The 15,185-nt window shown below is 36.8% G+C and overlaps 1 protein-coding gene across 3 annotated transcripts in view; it reads right to left on the bottom strand.

Moving 5' to 3' along the window:
• The window catches only part of LOC141908978 (ubiquitin-like protein 5), a 50,277-nt gene that overhangs the window by 15,273 nt on the left and 19,819 nt on the right, over nucleotides 1-15,185 (bottom strand). For all 3 annotated transcript variants that reach the window (XM_074799286.1, XM_074799285.1, XM_074799287.1), the window contains exon 4: nucleotides 2,347-2,384. In XM_074799286.1, coding sequence (XP_074655387.1) covers nucleotides 2,347-2,384 — 38 coding nt within the window. The remainder of the gene's footprint in view (nucleotides 1-2,346; nucleotides 2,385-15,185) is intronic.

Genomic DNA, 15,185 nt, shown 5'->3' with positions numbered 1-15,185 from the left:
ATAACAGAAACAAAATTAACACCAGATAATAATGGTGCTTTAAATGATATTATTACAAACAATAATTATGAATATTATCTTTATTGCAAACATCAATTAGAAATATTAATAGCATCTGGGAAATGTAAAAGTTTTATTAGTAAAAATTTAACTTATAATGAACTAGATACAATGAAATAAGATGAAATTATTACATTATTTAAGATTTATGAAACTGCGAGAATAGCTAGAATTAATGATGCAATATCAGGAAATGTAGTAAAAGGTTATAGTCAATTATGTTAATATATGCTACCAATTCAAGATGAAAATAGAATATGTTCCGATTTAAAAAATGATTATTTAGTTAAGACTGAATTAAATAAATGGATTGGATATTTATCATTTCAATAAGGTGGATTTATGACATTATTATCCACTGGATTTATAACATTCTCAAATATTGAAAGTAAAGATTTTTCTACAATAAATGACAGGGTGGAAGAGGTGAAAGGATTAACTGTGAAGAAAAAACCGAGATCACAGAAACAAATTGAATGGTCTCGGCAATTAGGAATTAAATCAAGAGAATTTAAAAAAGCTATAAAAGAAAAAATAAATAATAAAGATGTTAATAAAAATGGTGAAAATATTGTTATTTCTACTCCCTCTGATAATAGAATATTTGATAAATATTTTACAACTGGATTTGTAATTGTGTTCATTTTGATTGGGTGTAGTTGGTATAAAAAATCAAATAAAATTTATGATATTAATAATTCTAAAACTGCTATCAAAAATGAAAATACTTCTGAAATTCCAAAATTCACAATATAAGAAATGGATTAATATTTTAGAAAAAGGAAAAAAAAAATAATTTCATTTTTAATTAATTAAATATCTCACTACTTTTGTCTATCTATGGGGAGCAATTAAATTTTCCAGATAAGTCATTTCGGATTCCTAATATTTAATTAATTTTATTATCAATTTATTTTTTTTAATCAACAACTTCTAAATCATGATGCCCGTCTTCATTTTTCCCATGGTAAATTATTTTAAATCCTTCTTAATCTTTTAATTCCTCTGTACTCAATGAAACCCATTTATCGGGTAAAAATACTTTAAATTCTCACGTTGTACTAACATTACAGTAACTTAAATTTGCTGATACTTTACCCATTTATTAGAAAAAAAAAATTACTTGTGGTGATGAGTATACAGAGGAGAACAGGTTAATTGAGTAAATTGGTGAGTGAGTGAATAATTAGTGTTTGGCAAGGCATGAAGTAATATACCTAGAAAGAGGGAAATGTGCGGAGAAAAGCCATTATTCAAATTGATACTAATATCTGAGTGACGAGTAATTAGGGCAGACTCAACTATGTGGCGTTTAGTGTAATTGCTGGAATTATAAATAATTTTGGCTTTATGAAAAATTAAAATGATGACCAGTGTTCCAAACATGATTGGCTACGCCACTAGCCGGTTTTTTATTTACAATATCCTTTTTGTGCTCCGAAATTCTAGTTTTTAATTCATGACCAGTTTTTCCAAAGTACATTTTATCACAGCCAAAACAAGGAATTTTGTGAACTCTGCAGTCCAAAGGTTTAGATTGATTGTTTTTAACCAAAGTCTTACTAATTTTGTTTTCATATGTGAAAATGATTTGTTTATCCAATAAAGGGAGAGAGTGACGAAACTTTTCCAAAACAGGTACATATGGAACTACAATGACCTTTGAAATGTGTTTTTTATTTTCTGGAGGTTTAGGATTGAAGAAAGTAAGTTTAGCTTTAGAAATAGCGATTTTCATAATGTCATCAGGGTTAGCCAATTTCTTAAGAGAGTTGGATACCCTGGTATATGGTCAAATTCAGCTGAAAGGAAGGTTTCATCGCATATCCGTAGTGCACGGAGAAAGAGGCCTTGAGCGAGACCAATTTTGATTGATTTAGCAGTTACCGAAAAGAAGTGGAGGTATGCCTCGGCGTTGATAGGTTTACGGTAGACTGAGAAAATCAAATGAGAATATTTATTGTGAATAAGATCATCTAAAACGGAATTTGGTCATTTTGTTCCCATTCAAAAGTGAATTTCAAAGATGGATATAACATTTTGTCTTTTATCTAATCAACAGTGATATATTCTTATCTCTGTTATTTTGTTCAGCATGTCAACTAATCACATTAAGATTCAGTTCTTAATAGCACAAATCAGGATCTTTAGTGATGCGATCTATCAAAATGCTTCACAATGCATGTAGAAATCAATTATGTATAATTTTTTCTCCCATTTTTGAGTGACAGCAACATTCAGGACAGGAACATAGATATGAATAAATACAATACTTTTTAAGGATACAGTCTTCTAACTTGATGTGATCTTTATATATGGTGTACCTAAAAAAATAAATGAATCAAATTATCAAAATATACTGTACCACAGTTATAACAACTACGAATTAGGGATCTATTTAGACATAGATAACCAGACACTAAAGTCATTCATAATTTCACTCTTTGCACTGGTCTCGGATATATCCGTGATAGCAAAGCAGTCCTGAGCATCTAGTCACGGATATATACGAGATGACGTTTTTTCAATTCAATTCAATACCTACCCGCGAAGAATGTTTCAACATGAAGTGCTGCCATCTGAAAGTAACCTTAGACACTATTTAATGCATTTCTTGAGTAAACTGTACTAATCATGAACTTACAGCATATCAGGGAATCCCCAGAAAACCCGGAAATACTGTCAAAATGGCTTCAAGAGAAAGACAATTATTTCAGCAAGAGAGGTTTTAGACGAACTAGACGTATCAGAATTAGATGAAACTAGTAGGTCTGGAGATGAAGGTGATGAATCTGATGAAAATTCTTATACATCTGACTCGATGCAGATCTAAATTTATCAAATTATTCTGATGATTCAAATTATTCCAGCAGTGAAAATGAAAGGGCTGCTTCACCAAAACGCCAAAGGCCTAACCCAGTAAATGATAACACACGTGGCCGTGGTTAAAGGAATGGACGTGGCCATGGGCAAAGGGTGGACGTGGTGGGCCTATTGCTGGTCAACCTCCTGGTCGTGAAGTCACGGCCGTGGTCGTGGTGTTGGACGTGTAGCTCTTCCTCAAAACAACTGGACTGGAAATGTCGATATCTGGGCTCAGCCGGTTTTTACTGGACAACCTGGAGAGAATATAGATTTTGGGAATGAGATCCCCAGTGCACTAACAGTTGTGTCACAATTTTAGGATAATGATCTTTTTACTCATTTGAAACAACAGACGAACAAATACAGCCGACAGAAGAAACGTGCAGCAGGTGTCCGCTCTCCAAACAGTTACATAGACACATGGCAAACACTAACAATAGCTGAGTTGAAATTGTTTTTTGCCATAGTTCTACATATGGGACTGGTCCATAAACCCGAATTACAAGACAACTGGAGTTCGTGTGATGTCTTGAAAACGACATTTGCCAGTCGACTTATGCCTCATAATCGGTGGCTTAGTATTCTGTGGATGCTGCATGTTGCCGATAATGACAACTATGTCCCTAGAGGGCAGGATGGACATGATCCTCTGTTCAAAGTAAAACCTATTGTGGACCATTTTCAAACAAAATTTAGGGAAGCTGTGAACCCTATGCAACATATCAGCCAAGATGAAGCCACATGCGGTTTCAAAGTTCGTCTGTCATTTCGCGTGTACAACAAAGACAAGCCTGAGAAATGGGGCATGAACTTTGTGAGCCTAATAAGGGGTACTGTTTCGAATTCAAGGTCTGTACTGGGAGAGAGGTTGCAGTGACCCAGGATGCCACCTACCACACAGTGATGGATCTATGTGAACTGTATTTACAAGGGCCACATAGTTTACATGGATCGCTACTATAGTAGCCCAAAGTTGTATGATGAACTATGGAGAAGACAAACAGTTGCCACAGGGACAGGCCCACCAAATATAAAGGAGCCTCTTCGAAATAAAGGAGACATTGTTGCCTTTCGTCGCGACGCTCTACTTTGTTTGAAATGGAAAGATCGTAAAGATGTTTTGATGTTGTCTACACAGACGATAGTAGCACACAAGAGGTAATGGTTAGGGCCCCAGGTGGTAGAAAGGCTTAACAAAAACCTGTGGTAGTCCAGAATTACAACGAGTATATGTCAGGTGTGGACTTTTCTGATCAAATGATGCAGTACTATGCCTTTCGCCGCAAGACGCTGAAATGGTGGAAGAAATTATTCTTTCATTTCTTCTATTTGGCATTGGTCAATTCACATTGTATCTACAATAAAGTTTTAGTAACAAACAGACAGTCTACAGTTGGTCTAAAGCGATTCCTGATTGATGTATGTGAAGGACTTGTTGAGTCTGCAGGTGAAGATATGCACAATGTTCCAGCACCAGTTGGAGACGGCGATGTTACCCGACTTATAGCTCGACATTTCCCTTCAGTCATTCCTCCAACAGAAAAAAAACAAAAGCCAACCAGGCAATGTAAAGTATGCTATGCTAAATCAGTACATGCACATAGAGTACAGAATACACAGAGAGGTGACTCTAAGAGGAAGGAAACAATGTATTGGTGTGAACAGTGTGGCGTTGTTCTTTGTCCGGTACCGTGCTTTGGTGAATATCATACCGTGAAGCATTACCACTTGGAAATATATAAATCGGGTACTCAAAGTGTATATAGGAGTGTTAAGTTATTGTTTATAAGCTGGATTTCTAATGTGGTAGCTGAAAATTACATTATATGATATAAACTATATGATTCAAGAGAAAGCAATTTTGTGCCAGTAATTTATGGACTCGTAATATACCAAAATATCAAAATAAATATGGATTACTGTGGATTACTGTAGACATTCACTTCATAAGTTTTATATATCAATAGAAAGAAGAATAGGAGATCTTTCAAATGAGATATAGTTCAACTAACTGGGGTAAGTAGTTTTTAAGATATCTTATTTTGAATTTTGGGTATTTTTGCCGAAAACGCCCGGATATGGGGAGTCGCGCCAAGCTCGAGTTCTTGGAGTGCAAAGAGTTATAACCAGTTTGTTTATTGATTAGTGTCAATCGGGTGTACACCTGACAATGCCTGTCTTTGCCAAAATCAAACTGGCGGTCTCAACTTGAATTGTCTCTGGCTCATTCATAGCTATTCTAGTGTGAAACATATTGTACTGTCTTTGTTTAAGTATTATGTATGTGTATAAATGTGATATGAATGTTATGAACCATAAGAAATTGTACCCTTGTCAACCAAGTTGGATATCTCGACTTTGGATTCAGAACAAGAGCCCCAAGGGGCACTATGGTCAGCCTGTCAGCTTTTCATAAAATGAGAAATGATGATGCATTCTATGGGTTAAATTTGTCAAAATACACTCCAAGCTTAGTTACTTTAAGCTTTCTATAATCGGATGAGCTTATACCAACATGAAAATATCCGATCGTGAAATTAAACCACAGTGAGATTACTGACTAACTCCCAGCACAGAGTCAATATCTAATAATTTACACTCGTAGAATACAAAAGTAGCCCAGACAGCGACTGGATCTGGCAGGAACAAATACCTCAGATAAATCTTTCCCCTTGGTCTTATTGATTTCAATGCGGAATAGAATTGAATTTGCTCAATAAAAACAAAATTGAATTGGATTTGAGGTTTTTATTTGTTCAATAAAGTTAAATTGAATTGGATTTGATATTTTTTGCAGAATAAAATTGGATTGAATTTGTAGTTTGAGCACATGGCTTATTAGCATATCAAGGTCATCTATCCAATTTGAGAAAAAGCAATTTTTTGGACTTGGCACAATGGTCAATGATATTTCCTGTAGTGCTAATGAAAATATTCCTCCCAAAAACCAAATCAACTAAAAGCTTTCACAGAAATCGATCTTGAAATACAATTTTAGATCTTAAAATAAAACCCGGAAGTAAACGGTAGACGATACCGTAGGTTCACGTGAACACCTGCTGATTTCTGCGGCTAAGCCTATCATAGTCTTAGCTTTCTGATTGGCTTTTCAAAACCTATATTTTTGCGATTAGATATTCGCGAAAAAGCTCATATAAATTTTAACGAGGCCCTCTTTCAAAATTCAGCTACGGAGAGTTTGTAGAATGGATAATGCTTCAATGAATGATCTGAATGAATATATGCTCAGTTGCACATTCAAAGAGGCTTTGCTCTGGAAACCATGTCATTTAAATTCGCTCCATTTGTATAGTAATAGGCTCAGCCTACGGCTGGCCTAATAAAACTGCTATATCGAATATTCTACATCGGTTGTCTGGTTGTTAATTGCCGTCAGTTACGTTCCCCTTTCAACTTAGGAAAACCGAGTTGCTATAGTATAAGCGTAAGTCGGATACACCTAAGATATAAATGTACAGGGTTCATAGTCTCCATGACTTTCAAGGACCGCTATGCATCCAGCAGCATGTAGGCTATGTATATGTTGGTCAATTCCCAGTCGATTTGGAAATACGGCACACTTTGTTACCTCAGAATTCTTGGGACTGCAAAATTTTTTCTGAGGTATGCGATTTCCGAGGTATATAGGGTCTGCAAATTTTGTCATAAAACAAATTGTTGCAGACACGTGGGCTCAAAATATCCTTTTTATACTAATCTATGTTGAATAAACATGGTATATGTACCTTATCTGACAGGCCTTTATTGTTATTTCTTTCAAAACCTCGTATCCCCAGGAGACTTGTCACCCTTTTCAATCAGAACATCGTACTGTAGTACACCAAGTAAAGCCGCTCCTTCCCAGTATACGGTAAAGATGTCCCAGGAAAAAATGTCCCCAAAAAAATGTCCCGGAAAATATGACCCCGAAAAATGTCCCAGGGAAAAAATATTCCTGGAAAAAATGTCCCCGGAAAAATTGTCCCATTTGTAACGTAGGAAAAAAGTCCCAGTCTATCATTAATAACTTGGTAATTTATTGAATTTCACATCAAAATAGCAGCAGAAATCAGTTGCAGCAAATATGTTTACGTATTGATGTTTCTAATTCATAATTCATGTTTCTACTCACTTTATTCATCTATCATTTTATTCCCCAGTACAAAAGGGTGGTTTATGCTTCAGTTTCTATAAACTAGAGGACCAAAGGTCCTGTGCTCTCAAGGTACAGTTTTTTGAAAACATTTAAATTGTTTATTCCACTACTCTAACAACTGCCATGGGCAATATGGTGAGACTGGACGCCTCAGACAGTGGTAGGCAGGAACAAATATGTCATACGTCAGATCGTTCTGACAGACCAATGCGTACCACTTTCAAAGTCTTTTTAATAATAATTGGACCGATGATAATTTAAATGAAAATCTATGATAAAGTTTATTTCATTCAAAACAACTTATTTCACTGTATGAACCGCGCGTATTCATAACTGTCACTGTAGTGTGTGCAGTGTGAGACACTACTGCCAACAGGCGCCCGCCTCGCGTAGTACTGTTGCTAAGCAGTAAATGAAACGTCTGCAGTAAATGAATAAACGCAAGGGGGGGGTGGATTTAGAAAATTATTTGAAATTAAAAGCGTTTTCCGAGCACTCAGAGCGATCTTAAGCCCATCATGAACGATCACCATATTTTGAAAAGTAATGTCAATTTCCAATGCGGCACATCCATATTTCACTAACAATCAGGATCTCAAGCAGAAGAGGTCGCTATAAATAGCCTACGCGTACAAATGAGGTCACGTCACACAGGTGCACAGCTATCGCCCAAAGATCGATTATTGAAAGAGAAGGAAATTAATACACTGTTTAACCCTTTCAATACCACATAGTGTCTCTGCTGCTGTACCGGAGGGAATTTAGGGGTTTATTGGGGTATATTTGAAACTTCATAGAATAGTTACCAAGGTATCCGACACAGAAAATTTATATACCATGTTGTTGATAACTTTTGGGCCAACAATGTAGATATAAATGAACTTGAGGTCAAGGTTACATAATCCAAGAAAGTTTCAGATAAACTGCTCTGTCTCCCAGCAAAATGCACTGATCTATTCCAACTGAAATTGTATGCCATATATCCTTACTTTATGTAGTAAAAATTTCAAAGCAATAGAACAATTAAAAAATTTATTTTTCCACTCATTTACCAACTTCTCCACCAATATGTCGGAAGGCCGGATGTAAGGGTTTCATTGGGGTATAATTTCAGGCCTCAGAAAATAGTAACCTATGTATTTGACACTGATACATTGTATACCATGGTGTTGATAACCATTGGGCTTACTAATAAGACAAATTATTTGGATATATGTGACCTTGAGGATGGACAGTTTCTGGTTTTTCATTATTGTTATTGGTGTCCGTTGCCATGACAATTGTATCAACAGGGTCTAAAAAAATTGTCACTGATTTCATTTTCATCATCAAAATCATTGCCGAGAATCACGAGACATATTTTCAGTGCTTCATCTAGCATTAAAAAAGGGCAGGGTGCTGATTTCAAATAAGGGCATTTTTTCCGCGCGATTCCATTGGAGCAAGGGCAGATAATAACGCACTCACGTCCGTTTTAGGGGCAACCCGCAATGTTCCCTATTGCATAGAATCGAGGTACCCCCTACTACAATTGAGGACTAAAAACTATGTTTAACTCTTGCCATGAGTGACACACTTGAACACAGTACATCCTTACATCTATGCCTGTCAATGAACAAAATAATCAGATAGGGCTTTCAAAATTATTTGGAAAACCAGTTGCAGACAAAAAATGGCAGCAATCTCAAAAAGCAAATGATACAGCGAAAAAAAGCCAGCAATAGTGCTGGCTTTTAGGCAATAGGCCTACATGAAATTGCATATTTTTAATCTTAGAAATATCAAATTGATTGATTTAAATTGATAGTGTTAGTGATTGACGAGTGACTGTTGATAATTGGTAGGCAGCCAGCTTAAGAACACATTATTGCTATTAGGCCACTCAAACTAACTGTCTCTGCAAGTCTCTCTGTGAGTTCACTGAAAAAAGTTTTTTACCTTGTGTATATAAAATTTGTCTAATAGTCTAGATAAAAAGATCCAGAGCGTCACGATGTGTTCAAAACGAAACAATCCATCGAATATACACTACCAGCTTTACAACGGCAGTCGCTAGAATGATTGGCAGTAGTTTGGAAGGCAGCCAATTTCTTGGAAACTAAAACTAGGCCACGCGTCTGAGGCACGTTTTCACACGATGCACACTGACTGCAGTACATTTAAATATAACCACTGATCACATGAGCTACTATCGTTGATATCATACGAGATATTTCATAGCCGTCGCACGATTCTTACTAACAGTCGGGTGCGAAAGCTTATTTTGAAAGCCCTGACTCATTACTCGTGACTCGAGGGCGGACCTACGGCAAGTGATGAGGGCATGACTCGAGGGCGGACCGAGGGCACGACTCGAGGGCGGACCTACGGCAAGTGATGAGGGCACAAGGGCGAGCATGGGACACATCTGAAGGTTGCTATTTTCGGGGGCGGGGCGGATCGCCCCTCCATTTTTGGCTAGATGAAGCACTGGCCGGAACTATAAACCTATTTTCTGACTAAGTCTCATCATCTGAACTGCTGCTGTCATATGCGTTGTCACTCTCAATTTGTTCACTACCAAATTCCAAGTCACCAGCATCACTGTCAGCATCATATACAAGCTGCTGAACCGTTTCATCCAGCCAAATTGTTTTTTCCTGGCTTTTGCCATCTTGGATTTTATGCAGATAGCAGCACCGGCTGATACTGATAGATATGCCCTTCTAGAAGAAGGGTTAAGCGATACCGTATAACATACGGTATGGGTATGCTAGCTTGCCAATTTGTACCGTATGCCATACAGTAGTGGATTTCTAAGGGTTAAACGTCAGTATTAGAATCTAAACGTAAAACTAAAATAAATGTTGTCCGGTCTGTGGCCCTTTTACGACCACCAGTACCAACAAACTTTCGAATAAGCCATACCCCCTCACATTTTCTCATCGTTTTTAGGATTTTCAGAAAAATGACCTCGGACTTGAAAAATCCGGAATTTTAGAAATTAAAAGCGTTTTCCGAGCACTTAGAGCGATCTTGAACCCATGAACGACTATTATATTTTGGAAGGTAATGGCTAGTTCCAATGTGGTACATCCTCATTCGATGACATTCAGCATCTCATGCATTACAGTTATTTTGTACCAAAGGAAGAAAGTTTCATATGCGATAACAAAATGGACTTCGCTAAAGCGAAAGTCCATAATAACTGATATTTTGAGGGGTTTTGTCTTTGAAAGCCCATAACCACCGAACAAAGCATCGGATTTTGACGAGATAAAGATAGCGAATAGCACGAGATAGCAAATATCATTGAATTTTCACATGTGTCATTTTGGACAGTTAAAGATGCTACAAAAAACCGTGCTCAAATAAATCAGATTTATTAACCTTTTTGGTAACTTTCCCAAAAAATATGAAACCAACGAATTTCAACTTGACGCACCATAAACATAACATAGGCCTACACTGTGTATGATAATAAAATGAAGTTTTTACTGTATAAAATGAACAATTAACAAGATTCACTGCCCCTTTTTTAGATTTCAACATATTTGTTTATTTAGCCAATCAGCGCACATTAAAAGATATTTAGCCCCGGCGCTTACTTGGGGTGGATTTCTCTAACACACTTCACTAAGGTTTACACATGGAGAAAATATGCTGCCTCAATATTTTCACTTTCACATGTGGAACCTGTGCCATTTTACCATAAATAATCATGTCTGGGCCTACCCAACCAATCTTGGGCCCCAATCTTTTCTTCCGATGAGCCCGTTAAACACTCATTAATGGATCAAAGGTGCGTCGACATTTACATGTACATGTAATGACGTGCACATCGAGGCTGTAAATAAGCGGCCGGTCACGGACATTGGCCGGCTAAAAACCCTACGATGTCCGTTGCAAAATCGCTCCTGCCTGTCACGCTGACCGGCACGAAAATTTTCATGGTTCTAATAGTTTTAGCTTTTTTGAACCGATATGAAAATAAATAGCGCCGTTTCCTATCACTGATCAATTAATTCTGATGTTTATTGCGATAAATCGCGCCAGTTGTCTTCTGATCAATTCCGTTGCTTATTGCGGTGAAATCGCGCTACCGTATTTTCCGGCCAATAAGCCGACTCGGCCAATAAGCCGAGGGCAGTTTTTTAGCCTAAAATACATGGATTTCATAAAGCTTCGCCCAATAAGCCGGGGCCCTTCATCAGAGATTTTAATTCACTGATTTGTCAATTAGTTCGTCTTAATTGATGATTTAAGAGGCTGACAATAGCGCCCGCCGATGTGTGAGAGTGCTGTGTATACTATCATCGCCGAGTGACTGTGCTATATATAGACTCACTCAGCTGATTACTATACACACAGCCATAGACGCAGTACGCGGCTCACTGCTGATTTGCATACGTATGAACTGACACGTGGTAGTACAATGATATAATTTCGGAAGAGTGTCCAGATAGTTAAATAATAATAAGAACGCAACTATCACAATCTTCATGATGATAATGAGTTTATTTACATGTTCAAACGTTTCAATCGATTTCGACTCATCTCTTCGAGTCCTTTTCAAGAAATGACATGAAAAGATACAAACTATGTATAGTATACTGTTACTAATTACAGAGAATATCATGCAGGCGTGAAGTGGCCTAGTTTACAAAGTACAAATGCATCATACACATATCAAAATACGTTCGGTAAAAATGAGACACCATGTGTGGAAAGTTGTTTGTTAATACTTGGTTTTTTGGATTTTATATATAATGCCTCTTTGATGGTGATTTCAAAGTCATTTTTTCCAGAATCAACGATTGAAAAGTTGTTTTTTAAAGAAAAATTTGATGCACAATTTATACATGGTGTTAAATGTTCCTTAATTGCTGAAGGTGAAGTTCCATGCTCCTTTACCCTTGTGGCCAAATGTCGCATTGTTTTACCAATGTATGTGTTATTTGCATCACGGAAACATTTAAATTTATAAATAACATTGGCCAACAAGGGTGAAGGACTATGGGACTTGAGTGAAAAGTAGTTCCTAATTTTGAAAGGAGTAAAGACAATACGAATATCCACGTTGTAATATTGTTTGAATAGACTCTTGAGTTTTCTGCTAAATATAATCGAAGGGAGGCCTATGTAAGGAACGAAAAAAAGTGTTTCGACCTTATCGTAGTACGATGAACTCGCGCGTTATATAAATGTATACCATTGCCGCTGTGCCGTGATGAAACAATCAAAGTAAAAATAAAATAGTTCAAAATAGATTATAATTGGTAGTAAATAATGACCTCAAATAAATATCGACCACTTTTCTTGATTTTGACGATCATTGAGAGCATTAGAGTGGCATAGATCGGGAAGTGATTTTTTATGTCAGATCATATCCGCCCAATAAGCCGATCACGATATATCGTACACACATGTAAATATATAAGAAACAAAATATTGTAATCAGTCAAAGTCAAGTGACACCCTGTAAGTTTAATCATGAATGTATTCTATCGCTTGTTGTTGGTTCCGGTTTTGTTTGCTGCTATTAGAGATTTATTTTATGGTATAGTTGGTAAGGTTCATCCTGATTGCTGTTAGAGATTTTATGGTATTGTGAAAGTAAATTTTAATGTTGAAGTTCCAATATTAATTCTTCATATATTTTTAAAGTTAGTAATTAGGAAATTCTCTATAAAACAGTAGTACTTTGCTAAATGGCAGGCACCAAAATCATTTATGTCAGGCACCATACAGTTGGTGCCTGCAATGTAAATGGCAGGCACCAACTCATTAATGTCAGGCAGCATTATAGTTGGTGGCTGAAATGTGGCAGGTACTCGCAAAAAAATCATTTACAGGCTTGCACATGTTACAGGATAAAAACCACTTGCAGCGAAAAGACTGCTATTTTGGCTAATTTTGAAAATTGCATGAACACGGCTCATTTATCGAGGTTATCGACCTTGGGCAAATTTTTAGTCCAAAGATTTGAAGGATCGCTAGTTAAAGATGAAAATGCGTGTTTGAAATTTAACTTCTTTCAGAAGTTTAAAGCAATTGCCATAGACAAACTAGGGGTCCACGGACACCATGCCCACTTGGAAAGTGGTTTCCAATGCTCAACAATCTAATAATTTCAATATTCAACGCCCCCTGGTGACCATATACAAAACCAATGACCTTGAAACTCACCACAATCATAGAACATGTCAGCATTTTGTAATCGATTGTGATAACAAAATGTGTCTCGTTACCAATTTAATAAGGAAATACTAAGTTATTCTACTATTCAACGCCCCCTGATGACCATATAGAATAACTAATGTCCTTAAAACTCACCACAATCATAGATGATGTCATGAGCTACAATTTTGCAATTAATTGTGGTAACAATATATGCTTAGGTATCAATATAATGTGGAAAAACTTTTTCCCACCTACCAATGAGTACCGATGATACCAAGATACCTCCTGGCTCAGGTATAAAACAACCCTTTCCATAGAATACCCATCACAAATTGCAATGAGAAATGGCAAACCAGTAGGAAGCTACAGGACTCAGAATTTGGGCCAAAATTGACATTTTTGGGCACTAAAAAGGTCATAGGACGGCCATCTTGAGTCCGATCGACCCTATTTTTCTTATGGTGATGAACCCTTGGGGGATTCAAATATATATGAAAGATTAAGGTAATTGATTCAAGCGTCTTCAAAATTTCCCTCAAAAAGTGTAAAAAGTGCTGATTTTGACGAACAACAATGGCTGCCAGTCGACCATCTTAATTTTGACAGGGCCAGTTTTTGGGATGAAGATGTGTCTAGGGTAGATACCAGTATAAACCAAATATAAAGACATTACCTTGAAGCGTCTTCAAAACTTCCCAAAATAACTGGATTCCGTCTACGGACGGACGCTACGAAGGACGAAAAGCGAACGCAACAGCCCACTGGGACTAAAGTCCCAAGTGGGCTAAAAAGCCATTGCAATAGACAGTTCAAAGCCATCGCAATTCAAAGCCATTGCAATAGACAGTCCTCGCTAATAAGTGACCAAGATTGGTTCGAACATAGTACAGTGGAACCCTATTGCCACAAACTCGGTTACAACAATTCACTGGATATAAAAAAGGCCTAGAATTTAGTCAGAAGTAACACAATTTCAATAATTTCAGAAATTAAAAGGGTTTTCCGAGCACTTAGAGCGTTCTTGAACCCATGAACTATTGAGTCAATTATTTTAGCAGCTCAGAATACGGGATGTCCACAAATTCAAGTTCTGGAATTACTCGTTTGATGGCGCTAGTCAGAACCGGATATTGGAACCTGAATCCGCCATGATCTAGTTCATTTCCAATAAAGATCTTGCGCTTCAAGTTTTTAGTTAGCGATATTTTACTTACTATACGTCATCACGCATAATCCTTTAAGTATGATGTCCTGGCAATATATTGGATTCGATAAAACCTCACTTCAAACGCTAAAGATCGCTAAAAATGTCAAAAAAAATTACCAAGAATCAAAAATTTAGCGGTGACGCTCGAGGCAGAACGGAAGTAAACACTGGTGCCGGATGTCCTCACTTTGTTGTTGAGTTCAAGACTCTAAAGTGAATTTATTGCTGGCTACACTGATAAATATGAAATAATATTAAGAAATAAAATTGATTTTAGATGGACTACAATCGTAGATCCATAATAGAAATGTGAAAAGTACCAGGACTCGAACCGACAATCAAAATTGGGCCGTCAAGTGCTGCCACCATGTGATACCTGGCAACCAGTCTTTACATCGTCCGCTGTTGCAAAATGTTTCTTGATAATTTTAGGCATTTATAGTGATTTCAAGCCTTTGCAGTGAGGTTTTATCGTATCCAACGTAATTGTAGGATATCATATTTGAAGGATCAATCATAACAATACATAGTAAGTAAAAAAAACGCTCATTAAAAATTTGAAGCGAGAGAATTTTATTATAAATGAACTAGAACGAGTAATTCCGGAACTTGAATTTGTCGATATCCCGTATTCTATTCAATATATACTAAATAGAGGTTGACCGAAACACCATACACAAAAGCCCACAGCCTTATGAAAATAAGGAGAAACCGTAAGAGTTGGCAGGTCTGGTA

Source organism: Tubulanus polymorphus, chromosome 7 (genome assembly GCF_964204645.1).
Source record: "Tubulanus polymorphus chromosome 7, tnTubPoly1.2, whole genome shotgun sequence".
Lineage (NCBI taxonomy): Eukaryota > Metazoa > Nemertea > Palaeonemertea > Tubulaniformes > Tubulanidae > Tubulanus > Tubulanus polymorphus.
The sequence above is the reverse complement of the archived record's forward strand: the minus strand, read 5'-3'. Positions and strand labels throughout refer to the sequence as shown.